General features: G+C 39.9%; 2 protein-coding genes across 4 annotated transcripts; both read left to right on the forward strand.

The window, feature by feature from the left end:
• The first annotated feature begins 442 nt into the window (after nt 1-442).
• On the forward strand, nt 443-12,003 carry mki67 (marker of proliferation Ki-67). Of its 3 annotated transcripts, none has more exons than XM_067488070.1 (17): nt 443-613; nt 1,139-1,241; nt 1,575-1,656; nt 1,867-1,982; nt 2,150-2,204; nt 2,326-2,401; nt 4,116-4,769; nt 4,904-5,133; nt 5,255-6,041; nt 6,206-6,321; nt 6,571-6,748; nt 6,908-7,051; nt 7,134-8,104; nt 8,591-8,636; nt 8,729-8,809; nt 8,944-9,654; nt 9,949-12,003. In XM_067488070.1, exons 2-17 carry the CDS (start codon nt 1,153-1,155, stop codon nt 11,718-11,720), a joined length of 6,108 nt encoding a protein of 2,035 aa, XP_067344171.1. In that variant the 5' UTR covers nt 443-613; nt 1,139-1,152; the 3' UTR covers nt 11,721-12,003. The 3 variants fall into 3 exon arrangements, with proteins under 3 accessions (XP_067344171.1, XP_067344170.1, XP_067344172.1); XM_067488069.1 differs by having other exon boundaries at nt 444-613; nt 4,898-5,133; XM_067488071.1 differs by lacking the exons at nt 1,139-1,241; nt 1,575-1,656; nt 1,867-1,982 and having other exon boundaries at nt 444-613; nt 4,898-5,133.
• Nucleotides 12,004-12,619: 616 nt separating this feature from the next.
• Nucleotides 12,620-23,295, forward strand: tut1 (terminal uridylyl transferase 1, U6 snRNA-specific). The gene is made up of 10 exons (XM_067488072.1): nt 12,620-12,834; nt 13,250-13,440; nt 13,611-13,817; nt 15,107-15,221; nt 15,348-15,475; nt 15,620-15,846; nt 15,938-16,047; nt 18,244-18,366; nt 20,890-20,982; nt 21,124-23,295. Exons 1-10 carry the CDS (start codon nt 12,759-12,761, stop codon nt 22,257-22,259), a joined length of 2,406 nt encoding a protein of 801 aa, XP_067344173.1. The 5' UTR covers nt 12,620-12,758; the 3' UTR covers nt 22,260-23,295.
• Nucleotides 23,296-24,618: the final 1,323 nt, after the last annotated feature.

Below are 24,618 nucleotides of genomic sequence, written 5' to 3' on the forward strand. Positions count from 1 at the left end.
CATTTATTATAATTAATTGTACATATCAGAGACGATGCATTTGGCTGCAGCCTATTAAGGCAGTACTCCTTAATGACAATTAAACTTTGAACGTAAGGAACAGCCCGAACAACAGGAACGTATGCCCCGCCCTCCTACAGACGTTCAGACGTTTCAACCAATCCCCATCATTCGCGCGGAATTTCAAAAATTTTTAAACCACTGTCCCTTTACAGAAAGGACATCGCTCCGCCAAATTCGTAAACAAAATAGTCCCTTTAATGGAATTACAAGATACATTTGATTCCGACAACCCAACACAACTATTGAAACGGAGTGACACTAATATTATATACACTGTATTGAAAAACCCTATGTTGATCCAAATCTTTTTGGGGGTTACTGCGTGTGTAAATTTGGCGGAGTGATACGACAAGTTTATCTCTCTCTGGAAGAGGCTAGAGTCGGCAAGGTAGCTTACGTTAGCCAGTTGTGCATGTATACTGTTAGGCATGGTAGGATATCAATTCTGCTTTTAGTCTAACATGATATTATAGTCAAGATCCTCTTTTCCTTTCCTCGGTCGATGTTTATGGATTGCAAGACGTTGATGTGTCTTTGAACGAACTTTCAGGTAAGGTTATAACAATATACGAGTTTTAATCAATTGCAACTTTGCAGTATGAAAGATACGTTAGGTCTTTACGGCGGTAAAGCAAACATTACATACTTTAAACAATTTACTGGCAAATACATTGTGTAACGCTAATGTTAATTACAGGACGTTGATTTGAACTTATGATAACGTCAAGTCCCCAGCGTGTTGTAAGTGACATCGCACGTGGATTGTCACAGAACCCTAAGTACGTTTGTGTGTTTTAATTCGTCTGGTAACATTAACACTCAATTATCTAACGTTACACAGACTGAATTATACTGTAACGTGAAGAACTATTGTATAAGACGCAAACGACGTCTCGTTCCCATTTTGGCTTCACATTTGTTGGAGTCTTCTTTGTAACATCAGAATCCTAAAAACAAAAACCACAACGTCATTTGCCTAAACGCACAAATGACGTTGTGGTTTCGTTCAGGTTTACGCACTCATGTTTTGACACTGTCGATCGTGTGCGGCTCATTAATGTTACCACATTCCTAGGTAACGTTACGAAAATGCCTTTGCATGGAAAAATAGTCGTGATTAAGCGGAGTGGAGGAGATGGGACTGAGTTTCCTCTTACTGCAACATGCTTGTTTGGAAGGTGAGTTCAATGACTGAGAGAGATAACTGATGTTAGTTTGCAGCTTCCTGTTTTTTAAATTTCACCTCATGTTGTGGATGGCAGAGATGCTGTAACAGAACTTTTGGTTTGGAGGTTGTCCAACTCCTGATGACGTCAGAATCTTAAATACGCGTCTTCTCATTTTCTTGTATTAAGTACAACACACCCTAGACTGTAAATGAAAACATCACCTAAGTTGGGACTTTGAACATGTCATTCACTAAGAACAACCACCATTAAATGTAGTAACATTTCACTAAACACTTTCTCTCTTTTTGATATTCTTATTTTTATTTTTTTTTTACTTAACAGGAAGCCTGACTGCGATATTCGTATTCAGCTCCCTCAAGTCTCAAAGGAACATTGCAGAATTGACTTGAATGAAAATAAAGAGGTAAAACAACAGATACGCGAATCAGCAATATTAATTTGTCACAGAGTTTTAACCTAATATCTTTTAACCTTAATATCTTGGACAATAATCTCCCCATGTCTTGATCATCACAATAATTATCTTGTAAGGTAACATTGGGAAGTCTTGACCTACATAGAAGTAAAAGCTCTTTTGACTGATTGAAGTGATTTTTGTTTTTCTCTCTCCCAGGTCATTCTGACAAATTTGAGCTCAGTGAATCCAACTCTTGTCAATGGAGAGGTTTTACAGCAGTCTGAGCGTTTGAAACATGGAGATTTGATAACCATTATTGATCGTTCTTTCAGGTGTGTGTGGCAAAAGAGTCTATTGTTTGTACTCAGTACAGAAAAATTCATTGATAAAGCACATAAAATATACTAGGTGTAATAAAAATAGACACGTGGTCCCATTTTTCTGGAATTAACCAATGTAAAGAATGTCTTTTACATTTTGTTGTTCATTGTGACTTCAGGTTCGAGTACCCTCCTGCACCCACACCAAAGAAGAGATCTTCCACGGGAGGCAAAGTAAGTAACCTGTTCATCTTCATCTTTTAACAGAGTCCAAATACATCATATTTGCTTATATGCCTGATTATGTATTTTTTTTCCTTTTAAATAAATGATTTAATGAAACACTATGTGTTAGGTTCTTCAGGATCAGCAAGTGGGAGACACTATCACTGTTGAAACCGATGAGAAGAGGATCTCTCAGGTTTCCCAAGGTAGGAAAATGCAACAGTGATTATTCCAGCAATTTGTGAGTGCTATACAGATGGAGCAACCTAAAACTGCTGCATGATTCATGCTTGAGTCCTGTCAGATGCGGGATGTATCCGATATGGACTTTACACTGAATGGCAACCGCCCACTATGACGCAATGAACTCCGCCTTGTTACCAACCGTAAATGTGCAAGTCTGTGTCAAACCACCAGGTGGAGCAGTGATTATTGTACTGTGTGAACAGCTCTGTGTGTCTATTTGACCGCGGGCTATACACACACACCAGCAGAGCAGAATGCATGTTATTTGTGCTTTAGAACGTAATGATAGTGAAACAATTAGAAAATACGTTTTTATTTCTCAGATTTACAGCTTTGTAGCGTTAACACCGCTCCCTCTCTTCATTCAGTCTCTATCCTGCTCGACCCCCCTGTCTCTCTCTATTTTATCAGCTATGTAGAAGCACTGCTGTAGGAGCTCACATGTTCAATCCTACCTGGACTTCTCTTAATATAATATCAATAATAATATTGTAGGAAGAATGGCTCACTAATTTTTGCAATATTGTAACAGAAAACGCTACTGTTTTATATTTTTGAGTGTTTAAGTAACTGTTACTAGATGCCGCTGTTACTAGTTATGTTTAATTCTTTTGGTCTTTTGCCATAAAGGATGAAACAGCACTAACACTGGAGCTTCATTTGCGTGTAAAGGGGAGAGTTGGTTTGTGAAGAGGGGGTAGGGGATTAGAAATACAGATTTCCCCTGCCATGTTTAGGTGTAACCAGGTTTCTCAACTGCGCATGTTGATAACGGCTGCAGACAGAAACACACAGCTGACTGAATGAGGGAGAGATCGATAATGAGGTGATGCCTCTTTTGTGAAACAAAGTCCGTCTGAAGTCCGACATAACAGTTAACTAACACAAAGCACCTTGTAGAAGTCTAAATAAGTAACTTTCCCGCCTGTGCTCTCAGTTTGAAACGACCCCCTGGTGCTGTAAAGTCCAGTAACCAGAGTGAAAGTCTGGGGAGATTAACGGGGCTATGGCGTCTCGTTTTCAAATCAAATGCACCCAAAAGTCCAACTATAATCAGTGCCTCATACAAGTCTACAAGTAGCCAAAAATGCCAGACTTCCAAAATAAGTCAAAGGTTGAGAAGTCAGATTACTCTGCTGTTGCACATAAGGCAGATTTCAAGTAACCAGGTTTAAGTGAACCCAGAAAGAACCACTTTGTTGTCAAAGCAAAGCCCAAACATCACATCAGTTTTTTTTCATCACCGCTGGACAAGTGTAGAGCAGTGCACATTTCTTTAGATTTAGGGAAAAAGCATGTTTGATTTTAATTAAACTTAATTTATTTATTTTATGTTTAATTATCAAGCATAATTTTAGTTTGACAGTGGCCAAATTTGTATGTCTGTCAGCTCGGGTGGAAACTTTAACCAGAAAATGTAAACAATGTGTTCTTTTATCTGACATAAATGCATTTTATAGTTGCTAATAAAACCTTAGAACTGCATAACATTTGAGTGACACCTCCCTGAGGTGAAAGCAGCAGTCCTGACCCGCTCCATCTGTATTTTGCAATGCAAGATGTTGTGTTTTTTTCCTCAAGCCTAATCTGTATATTTGATTTATGTTTTAACTAGAAATGATCAACTGTAATAACTTTTTATTATCCACCCTGCCCCACACTCATTTTATTTAGACCTTCATTTTAAAGATGGAACAAATAATGACAACATTCAGCGATGCCTGGAGAAAACTGTCGAGATGGAGTCCAAGGAAGATGATAGCTTGCCGCCAAACAAGAGCACCTCCCCTTTCGGTGATCTGTATCAAATGATCAAAAAGTCTCTGGATGTCAATACCCCTCTAAAATCCACCAGTCTGCTTCAGACACCTAGTTCAAGGTTCTGCACGCCAAAGCCTGGTTCAGTCAGGAAAAATGTTGGGCATTCTCTTTCCACAAAAGAGAAAAGTACTACTAAAAAAGATAAAGTTAAAGATGTTCCAGGAACTGATGAATCTAAGGGGCAAGCAGACAGTTTGGGATGCAATGGGACCCCAAGCTCTGTTAAGAAGAAGAGGAATCTCCCTACTACTGAGATGGCTGGACCTACAGCTGAAGAAGCTGAGACTTTGCATCAGAAGAAAAACTCTGTAACCCCCCCAAAATTTACTGTGTGTGAGGTTATTGAGCAAATAGCTGCTCAAAAGTCCCACATAAGAAGGAGAAGCAAGGAGTCAACACCTGGCAATCTTGCAGTTACTATGGAGCAAGAGCAGCAAGCAGTGACTGCTCCCCCAGCAGACCATCTTCAAAAGGCATCACAAAGGACCTCAGGGATTGTTGAAAAGGGTAAAATGTCTAATGCTTCTGTTTTGAATTTCAGTGGTTTAACCAACTTAAATTATTAATCAAGCATGGTCAATTGTTGCTGATGTATATTCAAATTATCAATAAATATTAATTAATTAATTTTTTAGTGAAAGAGATGTCCAGGAAACGCAGAAGTAGGGAACTTCCAGCTGATTTGCCAAAATCACAAATGAAGAAGAAACGGGTTTCCTTCGGAGGTTACCTGAGTCCAGAGTTATTCGATAAACGACTGCCTCCTGACTCTCCACTACGCAAGGGGGCCGCTCCAAGGAGAAGCTTGTGTCTCTCTAAAATCGAACAGTCACTCCTTAGACGACGAGCATCAGTCATTGGCACCCTAAAGGTAAGGAGAACTTTAATGGAATATGATGGCCTAAGTAGGTTAGCATGGCAATATAATTGCTATGAGTTATTATTATTATTATTATTATTATTATTATTATTTTTTTTTTTTTTAAACATAGGAGTTTGAAGACAATAGCTCAAGTGTACAAAGTCTTGCAAAACTAAGGACTCCTTCACCTAAAAAGTCATCAAATGCCAAGAATGCTTCTCCCAAGACCCCAACCCCTGCAAAGAAGTCACCAAAATCCAAGACTCCTTCTCCCAAGACCCCAACCCCTGCAAAGAAGTCACCGAAATCCAAGACACCTTCCCCCAAGGCTGCATCCCCTGCAAAGAAGTCACCGAAATCCAAGACTCCTTCTCCCAAGGCTGCATCTCCTGCAAAGAAGTCACCGAAATCCAAGACTCCTTCTCCCAAGGCTGCATCTCCTGCAAAGAAGTCACCGAAATCAAAGACTCCTTCTCCCAAGACCCCAACCCCTGCAAAGAAGTCACCAAAATCCAAGACTCCTTCTCCCAAGACCCCAACCCCTGCAAAGAAGTCACCAAAATCCAAGACTCCTTCTCCCAAGACCCCAACCCCTGCAAAGAAGTCACCAAAATCCAAGACTCCTTTACCCAAAACCCCAACCCCTGCAAAGAATTCACCAAAGGCTAAAACTCCCTTAAATCCAGGAGTCCAAGGCCCTACAGTGCAAGGGCGCTTTTCTGTATCACGCATCAATACACCATCTCCGTTTGCAGAAGATGCCGTTTCTGACCAGTTGCCTTCAATCACGGTTACTCCTAAAATACCTCTGAGGAGAGAGAGCATGAAAAGCACCTCACGAAAGACTAAAAGTGTGTCCAAAAGCGCAGTAAAAGTAATGCTCAGAAGAAGTGGCATTTCACGGGCATCTATGAAAGGTATGTTAGACCCTGACATTTACACCAATCCATGCCATTATACATTTTCTTTGTTTTTAGCATTTGATTAACAACAGGAAACTTATAAAATTAAAAAATTGGTTTATGTTCCCAGTAGTTCACCTTTGCTTTGTTTTTTTTGTTTTTTAATCCCTTCATTTCAGCCATGAATTCCTGGGCAGACATTGTGAAATTTGGGCAAACCAAGACTCAGGTGGCTGCTGCAACTAAGAGAATGGTCACCACAAAACCACTGAAGAAGACTTTGTCTAAACCACGGGTATAGTAAAAAAAAAATTAATGTGAAAACACATTAATTGGAAAGTACATGTACATATTCTAAATTAAATGTCTTTTAGTCTTGTACTACAGTAATGTAATAAGGACATAATCTTGTAATAATGCCTACTACTATTTTATGTTTTGCTGCCTTTAGTGTTTGTAATAACTAAACTGTTAAGGGAGAAAGACCCCTGATACCTGAGTCAACATTGTAAACTCTTATCACCATGTGTTTTTAATCTCTCAGACCCCTGCAAGAAAAGTCAGTGGCCATGTCAGCACTGGACATGCAGATTCACCTGTCACCATTGTTGTGGGCAAAGCTTGCAAACGACAGGTTGTGCATTCAACTGGTGCTGCACCAAGAGTGATCACAAATTTTGCACTCTATAAAAAGGACATGAAAATGGATGAGGATATGACTGGTAATTATCCCTTTTAATGTCATCACATTGAAAAATTACTACTTTTCCCCAAGGAAATAATGTGTTGTTTTTTTTGTTTGTTTGTGTTTTTTTTTTTTTTTCCATCTATAATCGTTTGCTCTGTATAGTACCCACATATGTAATGTCTTTTGTTTTCAGGAATTTCTGAAATGTTTAAAACTCCTGTGAATGAAAGGAAGAGGAAATCTGTAATCAATGACAGCAGTGTCATCCAGACACCAGTAGAAAGTCTGGGCATGTCTGTAGTAGAGCCATCAGTGCTGACCACGCCAGAGGAGCCAGGTAAAGTGATTTTAATAGTTTTGTTAAGATTTGTTTTATATAAACGCAAGCATACATTACTGAAAAGTGATGTATTTTACAGGTGAAATGATGGTGTCTCCTCTGAGTGTTGAATCTACAGTAAAAAGAAGACAATACAACAGTGAGGCAGTCCAACGCCTCCTTAATGTAGATCAAGAATCAAGTTTTGTCAGTGATGTCCCTGCCTTAGTGAGTCACTCTAATTCTAGTCCACAACAGAAACCAGAGCTACAGGAGTGTCTCGTAAAGAGGACTCCAAAGCAGAAAGCTGAACCTGTAGAAGACATCAGAGGGAAACGTCTGACAACTCCCCAACAGAAGCGTGAGCAAAAAGAGTGTCTCACTGGAGTAAAGAGGATCATGAAGACTCCAAAACAGAAAGCTGAACCTGTAGAGGACATCAGAGGGAAACTTATGGTAACTCCCCAACAGAAGCAGGAGCAAAAGGAGTGTCTCACTGGTGTTAAGAGGATCATGAAGACTCCAAAACAGAAAGCTGAACCTGTAGAGGACATCAGAGGGAAACTTCTGGTAACTCCCCAACAGAAGCATGAACAAGAGGAGTGTCTCACTGGAGTAAAGAGGATCATGAAGACTCCAAAACAAGAGGCTGGATGTCCCGAAGACCTTAAAGAAAACCTTCAGAGTCCCAAATTTCTAGAGGGTGGTGTGAGTTTAGATGGTGCTCAGGAACTTCTGGAGACGCCAAGACACATGCAAGAAAGCCAAGACTTGAAAATGGCAGATATGAAAACACCAAACATGAAGAGCTCCCCAGTGGTGTGTCTCACAGGAATCAAGAGAATAATGAAGACTCCAAAGGAGAGAAGTGCTCCAGTTGAAGACATGGTTGGTGTAAAGAGGCTCATGAAAACTCCCAGAGAGAAGAGTAAGCCTGTTGAATATAACTTTGGGATTAAGAGACTTATGAAGTCACCAAGGCTGAGGGGTAAAGCACCAATTGAAGATTTCGAAGGACTTCAGAAACTCCTGGAGGTGCCACTGACTGAACCCACAATGGAACCAAATGAGGTAATGATACAAACACTAACATCAGCCTTTTGTTTTATTCTTAGGATATTTTTTTGGACAGTGTATTTCATAGCAGAAACCCTAACAGCAAGTTTGATCAACAATACAAACAGCTGGAATTCTATCATGATAAAGCAAAAAAAATTAACTCCATACTCCAAAAAGTTTCTCGTTGGAAATGAAAATATTAGTTGGCCTATCTATCATGTTAGGACATACTTCCGTAGAGAAAATATGAATTTAGCTATTAGCATAAACAGGAGTAAGAGGTGCTAACACAGTTGTGCACACTATGTTTTCAGATTAACATTAAGATTAACATAATTTATGCACACTTATGTTGACACCATAATCAGGAATTTATCTTATTGCAGTAGTGTATTTGTTGCCGCAGACGTGCAATTTTGCATTTTACCAAACCTATGCTTTTTAAGAGCAGCATATTTACTGTGTCAAAATAAAAACTTTCTAAATTTTTCTTAACAGGTTGAAGTTAAAACTCAACTGGATGGTGGTTTGAAAGCAACAGAAGGTAAGTGAGTTGTTTAGAAATGGGTAAGTCCGTTAAACTACTTATGTTGGTTGCATATAAAGTGATGTACGTATTTTTGTCTCCTGTAACAGAAATAGATGTTCATGAGGAGCCACAAGACAGCGTGTCATCACATGTGATCAATAGTGTTCCTGCAGTTGACATGCCAAAAGGTAAAATTGTCAATTTCTTTGAGCATTTAAGTGTTTTTGTGTGAGTATATTGCTACATCAGGAATTTTTAAATAAGTCTATCAGTAGATAAACTCTTTACCACAACCTGTTGTTTTATTTATTTTTTCATAAAGCTTTGAATACCCACATGGAGGAGGCAACAAGTGGACATGACAATAATGAGTCTTTAGATGCCATCGAAAATATCCCTCAGGCAGCTATAGATGGGGATCTACCTCTAAAAAAACCCAAAGTACAAACAAATTTATCAAAAGAGCAACCAGAAGTGAAAACTAAAACTCCAACTTCCAATGAGTATAGCAAGAAATCTATTCAGAGCAAAAGGGCAAAGGCAGCACAATCTAAAGCAGCTGAGGATAAACAGGAGGCAACAGAACATTCTGAAGACCTTGTCATCCCTGCTCCAGTCAGAGGAAGAAGGTGGGAGAAAACTAAAACAACAGCTCCACCCACTGTTAGACAGACAAGAAACAGAAGTATAAAGAACACTGAAAGCGAGGATGCCAAGCTCGCAATGGAAAAAAGTACCTCTCAGCCCTCTAAAGCTGCTGTGAGACCTAAAAGAGGAAAAAACATCAAAACGGTTTCTGAGGATCAAGCTGAAATTAATCAGGTTCCTTCTAAAACAGAAATGATACCAGCAGCTGACCTGGAACAAGACCACTCAGTTAATATTGAGCACCAGTCAAATATCTGTTCAGCACCTCTGGAGAAGGCTCTCTTAAAACCCCAGCAAGGGAGGAAAACAAAACAAGTATCTGAACAGTCTCAGTCGGTTCCCTGCACAGTCCACGACGAGATTCCTAAAGCTGACATTACAGAAGGTAAATCATCCTTGCTTTTGCTTTCATGTTAATTGAAATAAAGAAGACTGTTTCTGACTAAATATAACATGTAAAACTGAGGGAATTTGATAAATAAGTTTTTTGGAGAAATGACAAAAAGGCTCTTAGAAAGTGTTGATTACAATTGTAGCTCTCTGCTTTTAAAAATACAGCATTAATGTGTGGTCCTTGTTATGCCCTTAGTTAGAAAACTAACTTTATTGTTGTTGACTGTGAAATGTTCAGCCACTGAAAGTGACAATTCTTTTTTTTTTTCCTTTCTGTGATTGTCAGATGCAAAAGAAGTCTGCAGTGATCAGTTGGAGGTGGTGTCCAATGGAAATAAAAATAAAAAAGCTGTTCCCCAGGCGCCTCAAACTGAGAGTTTACCTGTAGGAGATGCAGCATTTTGTAAAGAAACTGATCTAGCTGTCACCCAGAAAAAATCTGTTCGAGGCAGAAAGGTGAAATTTGTGGAATCTAAACCAGCTGAAGACAAACAAGAGGCAAAACCTTCTGAAGAAAGTGCTTTGCCTGCTCTAGCCAGAGGAAAAAGAGGGAATAAAACTGAAGCAACTACAACATCTGCTGTTAGACAAACGACAAGAAACAGAATTGCTAAATCTCTTGAAAACACCCCTGATCAACATGAAATCTTGCAAGAGAAAGCACTGCAGACATTGGTGACTGAAATTTCTGCTAAAGCCACGAATGAGCAGATTTTATCAATCAATACCAGTCAAGAAGAAAATTACCTTGCAGCAGAAGCTGTTATGAAGCCCAAAGAGAGAAAAACAAAAACACCGGTTGATCCACTTCAGTCAGAGCCAAAGAAAAATGAAGCTGTGAGTGAACAGCATCTTGTGGCAGATGCTCAGCCTGAACAACTCATTAACATTGTTGGAAAACCCAGAAGAGAGAGGAAGACAAAACCCGGTACTGTTAAACTGGTAGCAGAAGACACAGTTGTCACTGTGGATACCAAGCAGGAGACGCAGCCTGCAGGCAGGGCAAAGAGAGGAAGAAATTCTCAGCAGGAAGACACAAAGATAGATAATAATGGCAAGACAACTTCCACTGAGACTACTAAATCAGAGGGGCCAGTTAAAAAATTAAGGAGAACCAGGAAGGCAGATCAAGACAATGTTGAAGAAAAGAGAGAAGAAATCCAAAGTGTTAAAATGGTTGTTGTAGATGAATCTGAAGCTTCAATTGAAGCCATGAAGACAAATGAGCAGCCTACTGTAGCTGCAAAACCCAGGCGAGGAGGGCGAAAAGCAAAACAAGGTAATGAGACTGAAACTCCTGTTGAATCCATGGAAATCCAAAAGGTCCCTGCTGTCTGCTCTACAGACAAATGCAAACAGGGTAGGAGGGGAAAACAAGTAATTGAAGAGCCTGGAATCACAACTGAAGCACCAGAGGAAAAACTGGACCAAAAGCTGGAGGCTGAAGACAAGAACAAGTCAGCTTCAGTCTTTAAGTCTAGCAGGGTCATGGTGGGGAAAATAGAGGTTTCCCAAACTATGCCAATTAAGAGAACTCGTCGAGGGACAGCTCTTCTTTGCACTGGAGATTCCACACACCTGGTTTCAGAGTCCTCAGAGTCTGCTTTGAAGTCAACAGAGCCGGCCAAAAAGGGAAGGCGAGCTGCAGCAAAGACGACAGATAATGTGACAGTCAGCAGTGACCCTGCATGTCCCCCTGAAGATTTATACAGTGTTGCTGCAGAAGACTCAAAAGTGTCCAAGAGGTCCGTGAAGTGGAAGGCAGACTTGGAAGTCTTTGAAATTCCTAAAGTAAAAACTGGCAAGGCAGTTGGAGGCAGGAAGTCAAAGCTTGGATACCAGCTTGAAGCTGAAAACAAAAATGTGTCAAACGATGCCAACAAATCTGAAGAGGAAGATCTCTCAGATAAAATAGCTGAAACTCTGCCCGTCAAGAGAGCCAGACGAGGGGCAAGGGTCGCTGAAAAAGCTGAGTCCTCAAACAAGGTGGACCCTAGGAAAGATACTGAAGCTGAGACCCAGCCAAAAGTACGAAGAGGAAGATCAGCTAAGAAATAAAAAGAAAAAAACAGACAAACATTTATATAAAGTTTTAAATGTATTTTTCCCTTAAGCTTTTTTTCTTCTTTTTATACTAGTCCAGTTTTAGATTGTAAGGCATTTTAGGAAAGTAGTTTTGTAGACTAAAAATTAAGCACTGGCTCTTTTTGTTGGGTTTTTGTTTTGTAAAACAGCAGGGAATCTTGTTTAACTATATATTTTGTAACATCGTTCATGATATGATTTTTTTTTTTTTTTTTATGGTGAAAAAAATGGTTATTAAATTTTTTATATTATAAAATGTGGTGTTGTATTAATGTTCAACTATCTGTTTTACTTAAAGGCAATAATATAATGGTTAAAGTTAACTCTAATAATGCCATGGACAAATGGACGTTGAGGCAGGCATCAAAGTGTACATCTTTATCACTGATCTTCCAGGTTCTGATTGCTCAAATACACATGATCCAGGTTATCAGCAGTAGTTAGCGTGGAAAAGCAGCACTCCCCCCGGATTACAGAGAATAGAAGTTAAATAAATAAAAATTAAAACTATATTAAGTATCTCAAAGCAAAACATTTATCAAACGATTAATTATCCGATGTTTAAGTTTGGATTGCTGTAAAACATTTACCATTTGAGATATTTCATCATTTCGAAACCATTGTATAGTAGCTTCAGAAATGCCCTGTAGCGCTGTAATTTCTACGCCAAACGTTAGCCGTAACACTACACTACATTGTAATAAAGAAAACCTAACATTGAAAGGTAGATTATCGTTAAGTGATGGGTGGTAAAAAAAAAATATGGTATAAGATTCAAACAATATTACAAAAGTACATGATAAGAGGAACTTTATCGTAAATTCATGAAATCACGGAACCTGATGATGAAAGGACAACAACCCGGACAGATTTTGAAGAAGGACTGCAAAGAAACGCGGAATCGACGCTGGAGGGAGATTTGAGAGGTGCACGTAGTACCGTTGGTCTAAAAACTTCGCTGACGACTTCAGTGGTTTATTAAATACCTGTATTATCGCTACTTCAGCCAGAATGGAACTAGACAGTGACATAAAAACGACGCCCAGGGGGTTTCACTGCACGCTGTGCAACGTGAAGTTACCTAACAGTAAGTAACGTAACATTCAACTAACGTAACTTAAGCGCATGTTTTAAGCCGCTCCTCTGTTTTTCGTTAACTTTTCATCTTCCTTGATGGTCTGGCATGCATTACTGGACGCCCAGTGTAAGTTAATTTAGGCAATGCAGCACATCACCAGTAAAGCCATTTCTTCAATCTATCACGAAATTCATATTGACTTGTAATTGGATGTTATAACTTATTTGGCAACTTAAAACGTCAGTGTCCTGCACTACGTGAACAGTTAGACAATTGCGAAGTGCTATATTTATCAAATATGTATTTGATAAATGTTGCATAATGTACATTGTTTGTTACGTCTTGATATTAAAAACTATGATGTCAGTTTTGGTTTAGTTCTTGTTTTTTCCTAATGATCCATCACTCCTTTAATTTCATGAAGTGCCAAGTTTGGATCAGCACATCAAAGGGAAGAAACACAAGACACTGAGCACTGTGCGTGCCACCAGGAAAGCCCAGGAAGAACACAGTGTTTTTGTTAGTGGGATTAAACCTGACATCTCTCAGACTGACATAGCTGAGTACTTCCAGCAGTTTGGACCAGTCACAGACATTATCATGGATAAAGACAAGGTCAGTCGGCTGTACACACTAAGGTTCAGCTCATTTTAAATGATGTCCATAGTCTCAGAGTGCTTGTGTTTGCTTTTTGTCTCAATGCCAAGAGCACCAAAAGTCCATGTCTTTGTACTGTATGTAAACACAATGGGATCTGACAGTGATTTGTAACTCTGCATTCACAGGGTGTGTATGCCATTGTACAGTTCAGTGAAACTGAGAGCATCCAGGCAGCGCTATCCTGCGTTGAGCATCTAATGAAGGGTCTGAAGGTGCGTGTCAAACCCCGGGAAAAGAAGGAGTTCAAGCTGATTGCAAAAAAGAAGAATGACCATCACAACCTCCAACAAGTCCTCAACCGTCTAAAACCTGAGCTGTGTCAGCTTGTGTCTGTAAGCATCTTTTATCAAGTTTTAAAACATTGCTTGCAAATGGCATCAGAGGCTGCTGGGGAAGCCTTTAGGTTCTGTAGTCTCAGATAAGACAAATACTACTGCAAAGTCTCAACTAAACCATAAAATATGTCGTTTTAGCTTATGAAAAACTAAAACTTAGCATTTATACTGTCAGAAAGTGATTTATATGCAGGTAATTGGTGACTGTAAAATTCTCTGTAAGTCTGAATGTGAGCGTGAATGGTTGCTTATCTGTGTATGTCTCTCTGTGTTGGCTCAGTGATACAGTGCATCCAGAAAGTATTCACAGTATTAACTTTTTCCACATTTTGTTACGTTACAGCCTCATTTCAAAGTTAATATTTTCCTCACAATTCATTATGACAGTGTTAACCCGTAGTCACTCCTATGGGACAACGTCCCATTCTTCTTTGCAGTACCTCTTAATCTCCATCAGGTGTGATGGGGAATGTCGGCGCACAGCCATCTTTAGATCTCTCCAGATATGTTTACTTGGGTTCAAGTTTGGGCCCTGGCTAGTCTACTTAAGGACATTCACATTGTTTTCTCTTAGCCACTCCTTTGTTATCTTGATTGTGTGATTAGGGTCACTGTCTTGTTGAAAGATGAACCGTCACCGCAGTCTGAGGTGCAGAGCGCTCTGGTACAGGTTTTCATCAAGGATGCCTCTGTACATTGCTGCATTAATCTTTCCCTCAATCCTGACTAGTCTCCCCGTTCCTGCTGCTGACAAACATCCCCACAGCATGATGCTGCCACCATCCTGTTTTACTGTAAGGATGGTAGTGGTGGAGTGATGCAGAGATGGCTATTCTTCTGGAAGGTTCTACTCCCTCCACAGAGAATTTCTGGAGCCCTTTGGGAGTGACTATTGGGTTCTTGGTCACCTCCCTGACTAAAGCCCTTCTCTCTCGATCACTTAGTTTAGCTAGAAAGAGTCCTAGTGGTTCCAAACTAATTCCATTAACGGATGATGGAGGCCACTGTGCTCATTGGGACCTTCAATCCTGCAGAAAATGTCTCAGTGAATATTTATTTTTCGTTTTTTATTTTTAATAAATTAGCAAAGATTTCAAACAAACTTCTTTCACGTTGTCAATATGGGGCTTTGTAGAATTTTGAGGAAAATAATGTTTTTGATCAATTTTGGAATAAAGCTGTAAATACTATCTGGATGCACAGACTGGCACAGACTGGCGACCTGTCTAGAGTGTACCCTGCCTCTTGCCCCATGACAGCTGGCTTATTTTCCCTCTCTCTTATAGGTGGATGCACAAATGCAGTATGTTGTCGAGCGATTTCAGTTAGGGGAAAATGAAAAAAAGGCCAGAGGCTTGCTAGTTCAACTCCTGCAAGAAGTTTTCATTGAATTCTTTCCAGGTAACCTTTTTGAACACATACACATAGAGTCAGAAAGTTTTTCTTGCATAATGAGGAAATGTGTGAAAGTTTGTTTGAAAGATGGGCTGTCAATCACTGTCCATCCTATGTTTGCACGGGTTGCAGATAGCCAGATTCTGCCATTTGGTTCATCTGTCAACACTTTTGGCATCCATTCCTGTGACCTGGACCTGTTCCTTGACCTGGAAAACACAAAGGTGTTTCAGGCCCAAACCAAGTCCACTACAGAACAGGTCTGACATGTACTGTAACTTGTGACTATGTGCCGTTTTTAAACTCAGTATTTAAACTCGCTGGCAATTTATAACCAAAATGCTGTAACTCGATAAGGCAGGTGGTTTATTTGTTATTTTTATTTTGATTCCCTCAATTTCCAGGCAGGGGAGGGTATGTCAGATGATGGCCGCTCAGAGGATTCCATCCTGTCTGATATTGACCTGTCCACAGCCTCTCCGGCCGAGGTCCTGGACCTCGTGGCAGCAATTCTAAGACGCTGTGTCCCCAGTGTGCACAAAGTCCATGTTGTCAGCAGTGCTCGTCTCCCTGTAGTCAAATTCCACCACAAAGAGCTTAACCTACAGGGGGACATCACTCTTAACAACAGGTCAGTAAATGATTCCTCAACACCCATTGTTCGAGTCTTGAGAGGGGGTATGAACTGATCATTACCTTTTCAAATCTGTATCTATCCATAGATTAGCAGTAAGGAACACCCGCTTCCTCCAGCTGTGTTCAGGGATGGATGACAGACTGAGGCCTCTGGTGTACACCATCCGCTACTGGGCAAAGCAGAAAGAGCTGGCTGGTAAAATAAAATGTAGTATAACTTCAGTAAACAGCAGTTCTATTTGTAACTGATGCAGTTTCTAAACATGTATTTGTTCAGGTAGTTATTGTATCATTTGGCCACCAGATGTCACTAGAGCTTCTGCTGTCCTCGTAACCACGTTGGGAACTGTTGAGTGCCTTTTCACTTCGCTGTCACAGAAACTGTGATTAAACACAGCACAAGTACACCTCCATTTGTGTAATACAACAGCCTATTTTTCCTGATATAGAATCAAACCTTAATAGGAGTGTTTGGCACCGAAGAGAACACAAATTAACTTTACTCCTGGGACATATCTTTTCTTTAGCCTTTGATAATCAGTAGCCTTCGTACTGCCAGTGCAGCTTTCAACAACACACTCGTGCAAAGTGATTAGCAGAGCATGATGGGATCAGTTACATGGATATCTGTTGTTTAGATCCAAGCTTAAAGGTCTGAAGTAACAATGTAAATTAGTGTTCCCAAATTCCAATAATAAAATAATCAAAAATAGACTTAAATTGCTATTTGTTGGAAATAAACTTTTGAACTTTAAACTTCAGCAACTGTGAATCTGTGCCAGAGGGTTGTTTTGCCTGTTGTTGGGACATTGTTGCAGGATATATGTACTTTAAACTGCCAGTGTTCAGGCTACAAGACACGCAGATCAGCCAAATAATGGATAATTAAGCCCAACAGACCTGTAAATAGCCTAACAAAAACAAAACAGTGCTACAGTTTAAATAATTGAAAGTAGTGGCTTATATAGCATCTAAAAACATAACTTTTTCTATATTTTGTTATGTTACAGCCTTATTCCAATATTAATCAAACTCATTATTTTTCTCAAACCTGTATAAACAATACACCATAATGTCAATGTGGATTGGGATTATCGGTGCACAGCCATTTTCAGATCTCTCCAGAGATGCTCAATCTGGTTGAAGTCTGGGCCACTCACTGATACTCACAGAGTTGTCCGGTAGCCACTCCTTTGTTATCTTGACTGTGTGCTTAGAGTTGTTGTCCTGTTAACAGATGAACCGTCGACCCTGTCTGAGGTCCAGAGTGCTCTGGAACAGGATTTCATGAAGGATTTCTGTACATTGCTGCATTCATCTTTCCCTTGATCCTAACTAGTCTCCCAGTTCCTGCCACTGAAAATCATCCCCACAGCATGATGCTGCCACCACCGTGCTTTACTGTAGGGATGGTATTGGCCAGGTGGTGAGCGGTGCCTGGTTTCCTCCAGACATGAAACTTTGCATTACGGCCAAATAGTTCAATCTTTGTTATATCAGACCAGAGAACTTAGTTTCTCATAATCTGAGAGTCCTTTAAGCAGGCTGTCAATGTGGCCTTTACTGAGGAGTGGTTTCTGTCTGGCCACTCGACCATACAGGCTGATTGGTGGAGTGTTGCAGAGTTGCTCTTCTGGAAGTTTCTCCTATCACCACTGAGAAATGCTGAAAGTCTCTCAGAGTGACCAACGGGTTCTTGGCCCCCTCCCTCACTAAGACCCTTCACACTCGATCGGTGAGTTTGGCTGGCCGGCCCGCTTAAGGAAGAGTCCAAACTTCTTCCATTTATGGATTACGGAGGCCACTGTGCTCACTGGGACTTTTAATGCTGCAGAAATTTTTCTGCACCTTTCCCCAGATCTGTGCCTCGATAAAATCTTGTCTTGAAGGTCTTCAGACAATCCCTTTGACTTAATGGCTTGGTTTGTGCTCTGACATGCACTGTTAACTGTGGGACCTTATATTTTATGAGTTGTAGAAACATCTCAAGTGGAAAGAGGATGTACTAGAGACAAAATAGACAAACAAAAGACAGGTGGTCTTTTGTTTGTTATTTTTGATAAATTTCCAAACATTTCAGAAAAACTTTTTTTTACGTTTTCATTATGGGTTTTTGTTTTTTGAAAGTTGAGGAAAATAATGAATTTGAGGCTGTAACATAACAAAATGTGTGAAAAGTTAATACTTTCTAGATGCACTGTAAGAGTGTCATAGTTTACGATGCCTTAATACACAATTGTAATGCATCACTTTTTTCCCCTCATGTTTTGCCGTTTTTCTTTAGGAAACAAGATAACAAAGCTTAAAAGCTAGACTTCACATGTATTAAACTTTCCGTGGTGTTGCTGTAATTATGTTACCATCCTTTTCTATTTTGCATGCTCACATGTAGGAAATCCCAGTGGTGCTGGTTCCCTTCTCAACAACTATGCTTTAACACTGCTGATCATCTTCTTCCTTCAAAACTGTGAACCTCCTCTCCTCCCCACAGTGGATCAACTCAAAGACATGGCTTGTAAGTGCTGCATTCCTCTGACCTTCTGCTCTTAATTGCTGCACACTTCTGTAAAATGTAGCTTCAGTCAACTGTTATTTAAGCGTTGTAAAAGAAGATTCAAATGCTGTGTGAACAGTGAGATTCACAAGATGCTTCACAAATGTCACTATTTAAGTTTCTTAAAGATGATAACCCTCCAAATTTAACAAATCCTTTTATACAAATTTTTTTTTAACAAAAAAATACACAATGCATGATTTAATTTGACTTATACTGCCAGAGCCGAATATTAGCCTTTTATACATTCATTAATTTACTTTTTATTACATTGTTAAATTAACAAGAACTATGGAATTTTTCCCCAATAACTTCCACTGGAGTGGAGTTTTAGGAAAAGATGTACAGCGCATTTAAAACGTTTCAGACGTACTTCACTCAATTCACTTCAATTATGTTATGTTGCTGTCTGATAAAACAATCGTTCAAATTCATTTTTTTCTCATAATCTACACTCAGTGCCCAATAATCATAAAGTGAAAATTAGATTAGATGTCTGTAAATTTATTAAAAACAAAAAACTGAAATATCATCAAGCATTCAGACCATTGGCAAACATTTAGCTCAGGTACCTCCGATTTCTCTGCTGCTGAGATGTTTGTATGCCTTGACTGGACTCCATCTGTGGTAAATTAAACAGATTAAACATGATTTGGAAAGGCACACACCTCTCTATAGAAGGCCTCAAAAGGGGGTGTTTTTCAGCAGCAGGGACAGGGAAACTGGTCACAGTTGAGGGAAAGCTGAATGGGGCAAAGTACAGAGATATGCTCAATTAAAACCTGTTCTACAGCACTCAGGACCTCAGACTGGCCCAAAGGTTCACCTTCCAACATGTCAATAATCCTAAGCACACAGCCAAGACAGCACAGAAGTGGCTTGGGGACAATTCTGTGAATGTACTAGAGTGGCCCAGCCAGACTCCTGGCTTGAACCCTATTGAACACCTCTGGAGAGACCTGGGAATGACTGTCCACTGACAGTCCCCCATCCAACCTGACTGAGTTTCAGAGGATTTGCAAAGAAGAATAGCAGAAAATTACCTATTTTCAATTCACTTCAACTTGATTTATATAAAGCCAATTCACAACAAATTCATCTAAAGGCACTTTAAATAATAAAATCAAGACTATACAAGTATGTAGAGAAAATCCAAGAAATCCCCTTTGATCAAGCTATAGGCAACAGTGAAGAACAAAAACTTCATTTAAAGGAAGAAAATTAAAACCTCCAGCAGAACCAGGCTCAGGGTGGGGGGCCATCTACCGTGACCAGTTGGGGTAAATGAAAAGTGGAGAGAGAAAAGAAAAGAGCAACAAGAAGCAACAGCTAAACATTGGACAGGTTGGTAAGACCAGTAGATGTACACTGGAAAACCCACTGCTCCAATGCCTGCAGAAAGGGACAGAGAGTGGAAGACCGAGGGGGAGAAGCACAACTGCAGGAGAGAAAGACACAAAGTTCATGTCATGCAGTGGTGGCATATAAATGTGGGTTGAGAGCAGAGGAGAGATGGAAATGAGGAAGAAAAGGAGCCTAGTCTTAAAAATAGAGATGGTGGTTCCACAGGAGAGAGAAGCTTGATATCTGAAGGCTCTGCCTCCCATTCTACTTTAGGAAAGGATCACACGTAAGCCTGCATTCTGAGATTGAAGTGGCCTGTTAGCATGATATGGTACTAAGAGTTCTTAGATATGATGGCGCTTGGCTGTTTAGAGCTTTATATACAAGAAGGAAGCTTTTAAATTCATTTAAAGATTTATTGGAAAGCAAATGGAAAGAAGGTAGTGAAGGAGAAATATGATCAGTCTTGCGCGTTCCAGCCAGTATTAATTGGTCTGCAATGCTTGTTACATTATACCCAAATAAATTGAGGCTGTAATTGCTGCCAACGGTGCTTTAGAAGGGTCTGCTGTGATTTTTCAGTTTTCACTTTGTCATTATGGAGTACTGAGTCTAGATTAATGAGGGAAAAATGAATTTTAACTACTCTAGTATCAGACTGCAACATAAAAAAATTTAAAAAGTGAAGGTGCCCTGAATACTTTCTGAATGCACTGTACTTAGGTTCAAACAGGAGAAATGGTTACAGTAAGAAAATCCTTACAATGTTCATATGGGGACCTGGCTATTGTTTTGAGACACACTGGACTTAATGAACAACAAAGTGGGAGACTTTCCTGTTGGTGTCCTGTTGGTCATTTTGACTGTTAAAATAGATTATTTCAGAATCTATTCACAATGTTGTTGTTTTTTTTGCCTTATGGGCAATTTAGAGAATAGTTTCTGATTTCAGTTGTCCTGCATTTCCCTGTTCCATTGTTTGTCGTTAGGTTTCCTCAGGAAACATTTAAATTATCTGTGTATTAGAGACAATTTGGAAAGTTCTGCACCCCAACAAAATAACTTAATAACTCGCTTTAAAGTCCATTACATGCCTTTTTTATAACCTCTGTTAATTATTATTTGTTAACATTCTCACAGGTGAGGAGGAACACTGCATGATTGAGGACTGGAACTGTACCTTCCCCAGTCAGCCTATTGCCGTGCCCCCTAGCAAGAATACACAGGACCTCAGTAAGTGAGAGTAAAAAGCATTTCCTGTGACATGATTATATGTAAATTACCTTTTAACTTTGTCACATAAATTAAGCTCCACAATGTGATGTCAGTGTTGCTGACCCTGACCCTGAAAATCTTTGTGTTTTCTCACTGTAGGCACCCTGCTTACTGGCTTCTTCTCCTTCTATGCAAAGTTTGATTTTGCCAGTAGTGTCATATCTCTCAGAGAGGGACGTGCACTCCCAATCACTAATTTCCTCAGCAAGGATAAAGAAGAGGAAGCCATGCAGGAGGAACAACCTGAAAAGGCTTCTCGCCAAGGTCCTAAACTGGGACCCCTAAATCTCTTAGACCCCTTTGAGCTATCCCATAATGTAGCTGGAAACCTAAATGAACGCACGCAACGCAGCTTCCAGAGGGAGTGCCAGGAAGCTGAGAAGTATTGCCGCAGCCTGCAGTACCAGCGGAAATCCACTAAGGGGAAGTCCTGGGGGCTGGTGCGCCTATTCATGCCCCATGGTGATCTCCAACATACCAAACCAGAGCAGCTAAACATCAGCATTCCCTTCAAATCAGCTTCGCTCCCTGAAGGACTATGCAATCAGCTGCACTTGATGGGAGATGATTTCCGGCTACTGTGGTTCAAGAAGGTCTGCTGGGCTGTGGAGGGAGTACTCAAAAGTGTCCTTAGGTGTCAGCTTGCTCCCTCCACAGTTGCCATCTTTGGTAAAACTTCAGCTGTGGATGCTGCTGAGGAAATGGAAACTACATCAGCCTCCCACAACACATCGGCAAATGACAGCTGTGACAGTGTTGAATGTAGCGACGAAGCCAGCCCTCTGGGTCCAGCTGTGATCGGTGCCAAAAGGCGACTGTCTTCTGGCAGTGATGCTTCTGTGTCGCCTCAAGGCAAAAAGGCAAGACTGGCAAGAAGGAGCAACCCTGAACCCCCTCACTGGATCTGTGTGCAGAAGCACATAGTGTGGGCTGGCAGGAGAAAAGTGAGAAGGGAGCTGATCAAAGATGCAGACTCAAGTCCAGAGGGGAGCTGTGTGGAGCTGGAGTCCCAGGTCACTGCTCACATTACTGAAAAAGAGCAAGAGCTAAAAGAGCCTCTAGAGTTCAAAGTTCAGCCCCAGATGATGGGTGGGACGGAAAGCACACGAGCAGTCTTCAAGTTGGAGCCAATCAGTGACACAATGGGGGTTTTTCATGACTTTTTTCATTTCCTGGAAGCCTTCTTACCCAAGATGGCAGAGACACTGCTGAAGAAAGAAGCAGGCAGTGTTTAAAATGTTGCTATGATCTATTACTGCCACTTGAATGAACTGTTGATGATGGGACAAGAAAGAGTTTTACTGTAGCTTTACCTGTGATATTATGTGTACATATGGGCTTTGAATGATAGGTTGTATGTTTTTCTTGTTTACCAAAGTAAGATGTATATCAAATTAAGATTTTTGGAGTAAGCCTACTTGTATGTTTGGCATCTAGCTTTGTTTTAATAAAATTCTGTTTTAAAATAATGTCCTTCAATGACGAAAGACTTAAAATAAGTAAAAACCTCTGTAAAACACACATTTTTAATATACAGTAGTATTTTTTTAATATACAGAATTTATTTATTTTCTTCACAAGTCAGTCAGCGCTGCCAGAAAGGATCCACAGACTGTAGCTTTTATTTTGTCTGTTCACTCTGAGACAGATGAGTGTAATTACTCAGGCAGACAGACTGCTTTATTACAGCAGGACAAGCTGGAGCGGAGGGATGCACAGGGCTCCCATGTGCTGATTAACATCATTCATCTCACTTTTAAAGGGAAGATACAGATATCCCACAGCTTCGAAGAGGCTATGGAGGAATGGAGGTGGCTGCAATTAAGAAGACGTTGGAGACTTGCTACATGTGAATCGCATGCTGCTACTCATATCTGAGGATGTTTGCTGTGGCCACAACATTAAAGATAAAACTGGAATATTTTTAAGGAATGTTTATAAGGACGCTGTAGTGCAGCAGAGATCACAATGTATTTTTTAATAAAAATCAGAAAATACCAAAAACATAACTGAAAAACTTTAAAAGTAAAACATGACCTATACTTTCTGTTTGAGTACAATCAGAAAAAAATTGCTACACTTTAGCAATAGCAACATTTTCTTTTTTGTTTGCTCAGTGCCATTCATGTTTCTCTGGACAGAACCATCTTGATCCAGACTGAATGTCTCAACAGCTACAGTATTTGATGGATTGCCATAGACTTTTTTTTTTTTTAACACTTACGTTCTCTATAGAAATAATCCTAATAACCTAATAAATTGTCTGAATTTCTCTTCATCACCACATTTTTCATTTATCCAGTGCAGTATCTCAACATCTGCTACATGGATTAGCAGCACGTTGTGAACATTAACCATATGTATAATGTAGCATGAGCATCTAACTGTTGTCATTAGAATTTAGCTCACACGGCCTCTGTTAGCTTGTGCAGGCTTTTATTTTGCTTCACTTAAACAGAAGCAACAATTTCTTTCTTTGACACTCCAGACTACTCCAATATTTGCACTCCTTGTTTTAGAGCCATAGAGTCAGGCATTGACAACAAAAGTGTCTTTTACCGTTGGACATGAACAGCCATTATTATTTATTTTGTTAAGACTCAAGACTACAAGCTATTGTCTTGAACCTTTCTTTCATTAAAAATCTATATTGTGCAATCTTCATAAAAATGGACAGCAGCACATCTGAAGCCCTTGGAAACAATGGGTCATTAGGTATTGATGACAAACAAAGTTCAGATTCTTGTAACTCATTTAATGTAATTACTATAAGAATTGATTCTGGAGGTATTTGTATGTGCACTGTGTGTACTGGACCGAAGAGCATATTCTTCATTTAGAGATCCCCAGGAATGAGAAAATAAAATCCAATTTCATGGTTTGTGTGATTTGCATCCCTTGGGTAGAGATTCTGACTCAACCCTCATGAAGCCCGAGGTCTTCACAAGTTAAGGGCAGTTTTTATGCCATATATGTATAGTCTGCTATGACGCATAAAAACACTGAGTCACATCTAGTTGGATGTCATTGTTTTTTGTAGTGTCATGCTGTCAGTAAATGAAACCTCCCTGCAAAGGCTTATATCTAGAATATTGGAGGGAATGAGTAAGATATTGACTTCATTTTGCCATTCTACATTTAAAGGGGATCATTTTGATATATAAATAGTACACTGACTTCCCTAATTTGTCTTGACTTTGAGAACATGCTCTGAATCAAATCACTGACCTTTCCTGAGCCTTGTAACACCTGTCTCGCTATCCATTTAAGTTACCTGAAGCTGCCATTCCCAGCTTTCTCATAAGCACATAATCAGTTGTTGGGATGGTGCTGTAATTGGTTAGCTCTGCCTTCCACAAAAGACAAATGTTGTGCGGGATCACATGTGATATTGTTGTTTGGGAAATCAAATGAGCATATGAAATTCCCTGACTCATGCAACAACTGCTCAGGACTGACATGACTGTGCTGTTAGGAAGAAAGTGATAAGGAATATAACGGTTAGGGTTAGGCATTTGGTTGTAATAATTAGAGTTAGGGTAAGGGGCGAAGCAATGCTTGATGTAAACGAAAGACTAAAAAAAAACAACAGAA

The sequence above is a fragment of the Channa argus genome, chromosome 20 (assembly GCF_033026475.1).
Source record: "Channa argus isolate prfri chromosome 20, Channa argus male v1.0, whole genome shotgun sequence".
In the NCBI taxonomy this organism is placed as follows: domain Eukaryota; kingdom Metazoa; phylum Chordata; class Actinopteri; order Anabantiformes; family Channidae; genus Channa; species Channa argus.

Coding starts and splice junctions, on each gene's coding strand:
- tut1 (XM_067488072.1), top strand. CDS start 12,759: ATGGAACTAGACAGTGACATAAAAACGACGCCCAGGGGGTTTCACTGC. Junction 13,818..15,106: donor AGCTGTGTCAGCTTGTGTCT/GTAAGCATCTTT, acceptor TCTCTCTTATAG/GTGGATGCACAAATGCAGTA. Junction 16,048..18,243: donor AAAGCAGAAAGAGCTGGCTG/GTAAAATAAAAT, acceptor GCTCACATGTAG/GAAATCCCAGTGGTGCTGGT.
- mki67 (XM_067488069.1), top strand. CDS start 1,153: ATGCCTTTGCATGGAAAAATAGTCGTGATTAAGCGGAGTGGAGGAGAT. Junction 1,242..1,574: donor GCAACATGCTTGTTTGGAAG/GTGAGTTCAATG, acceptor TTTACTTAACAG/GAAGCCTGACTGCGATATTC. Junction 4,770..4,897: donor CTCAGGGATTGTTGAAAAGG/GTAAAATGTCTA, acceptor TTAATTTTTTAG/TGAAAGAGATGTCCAGGAAA.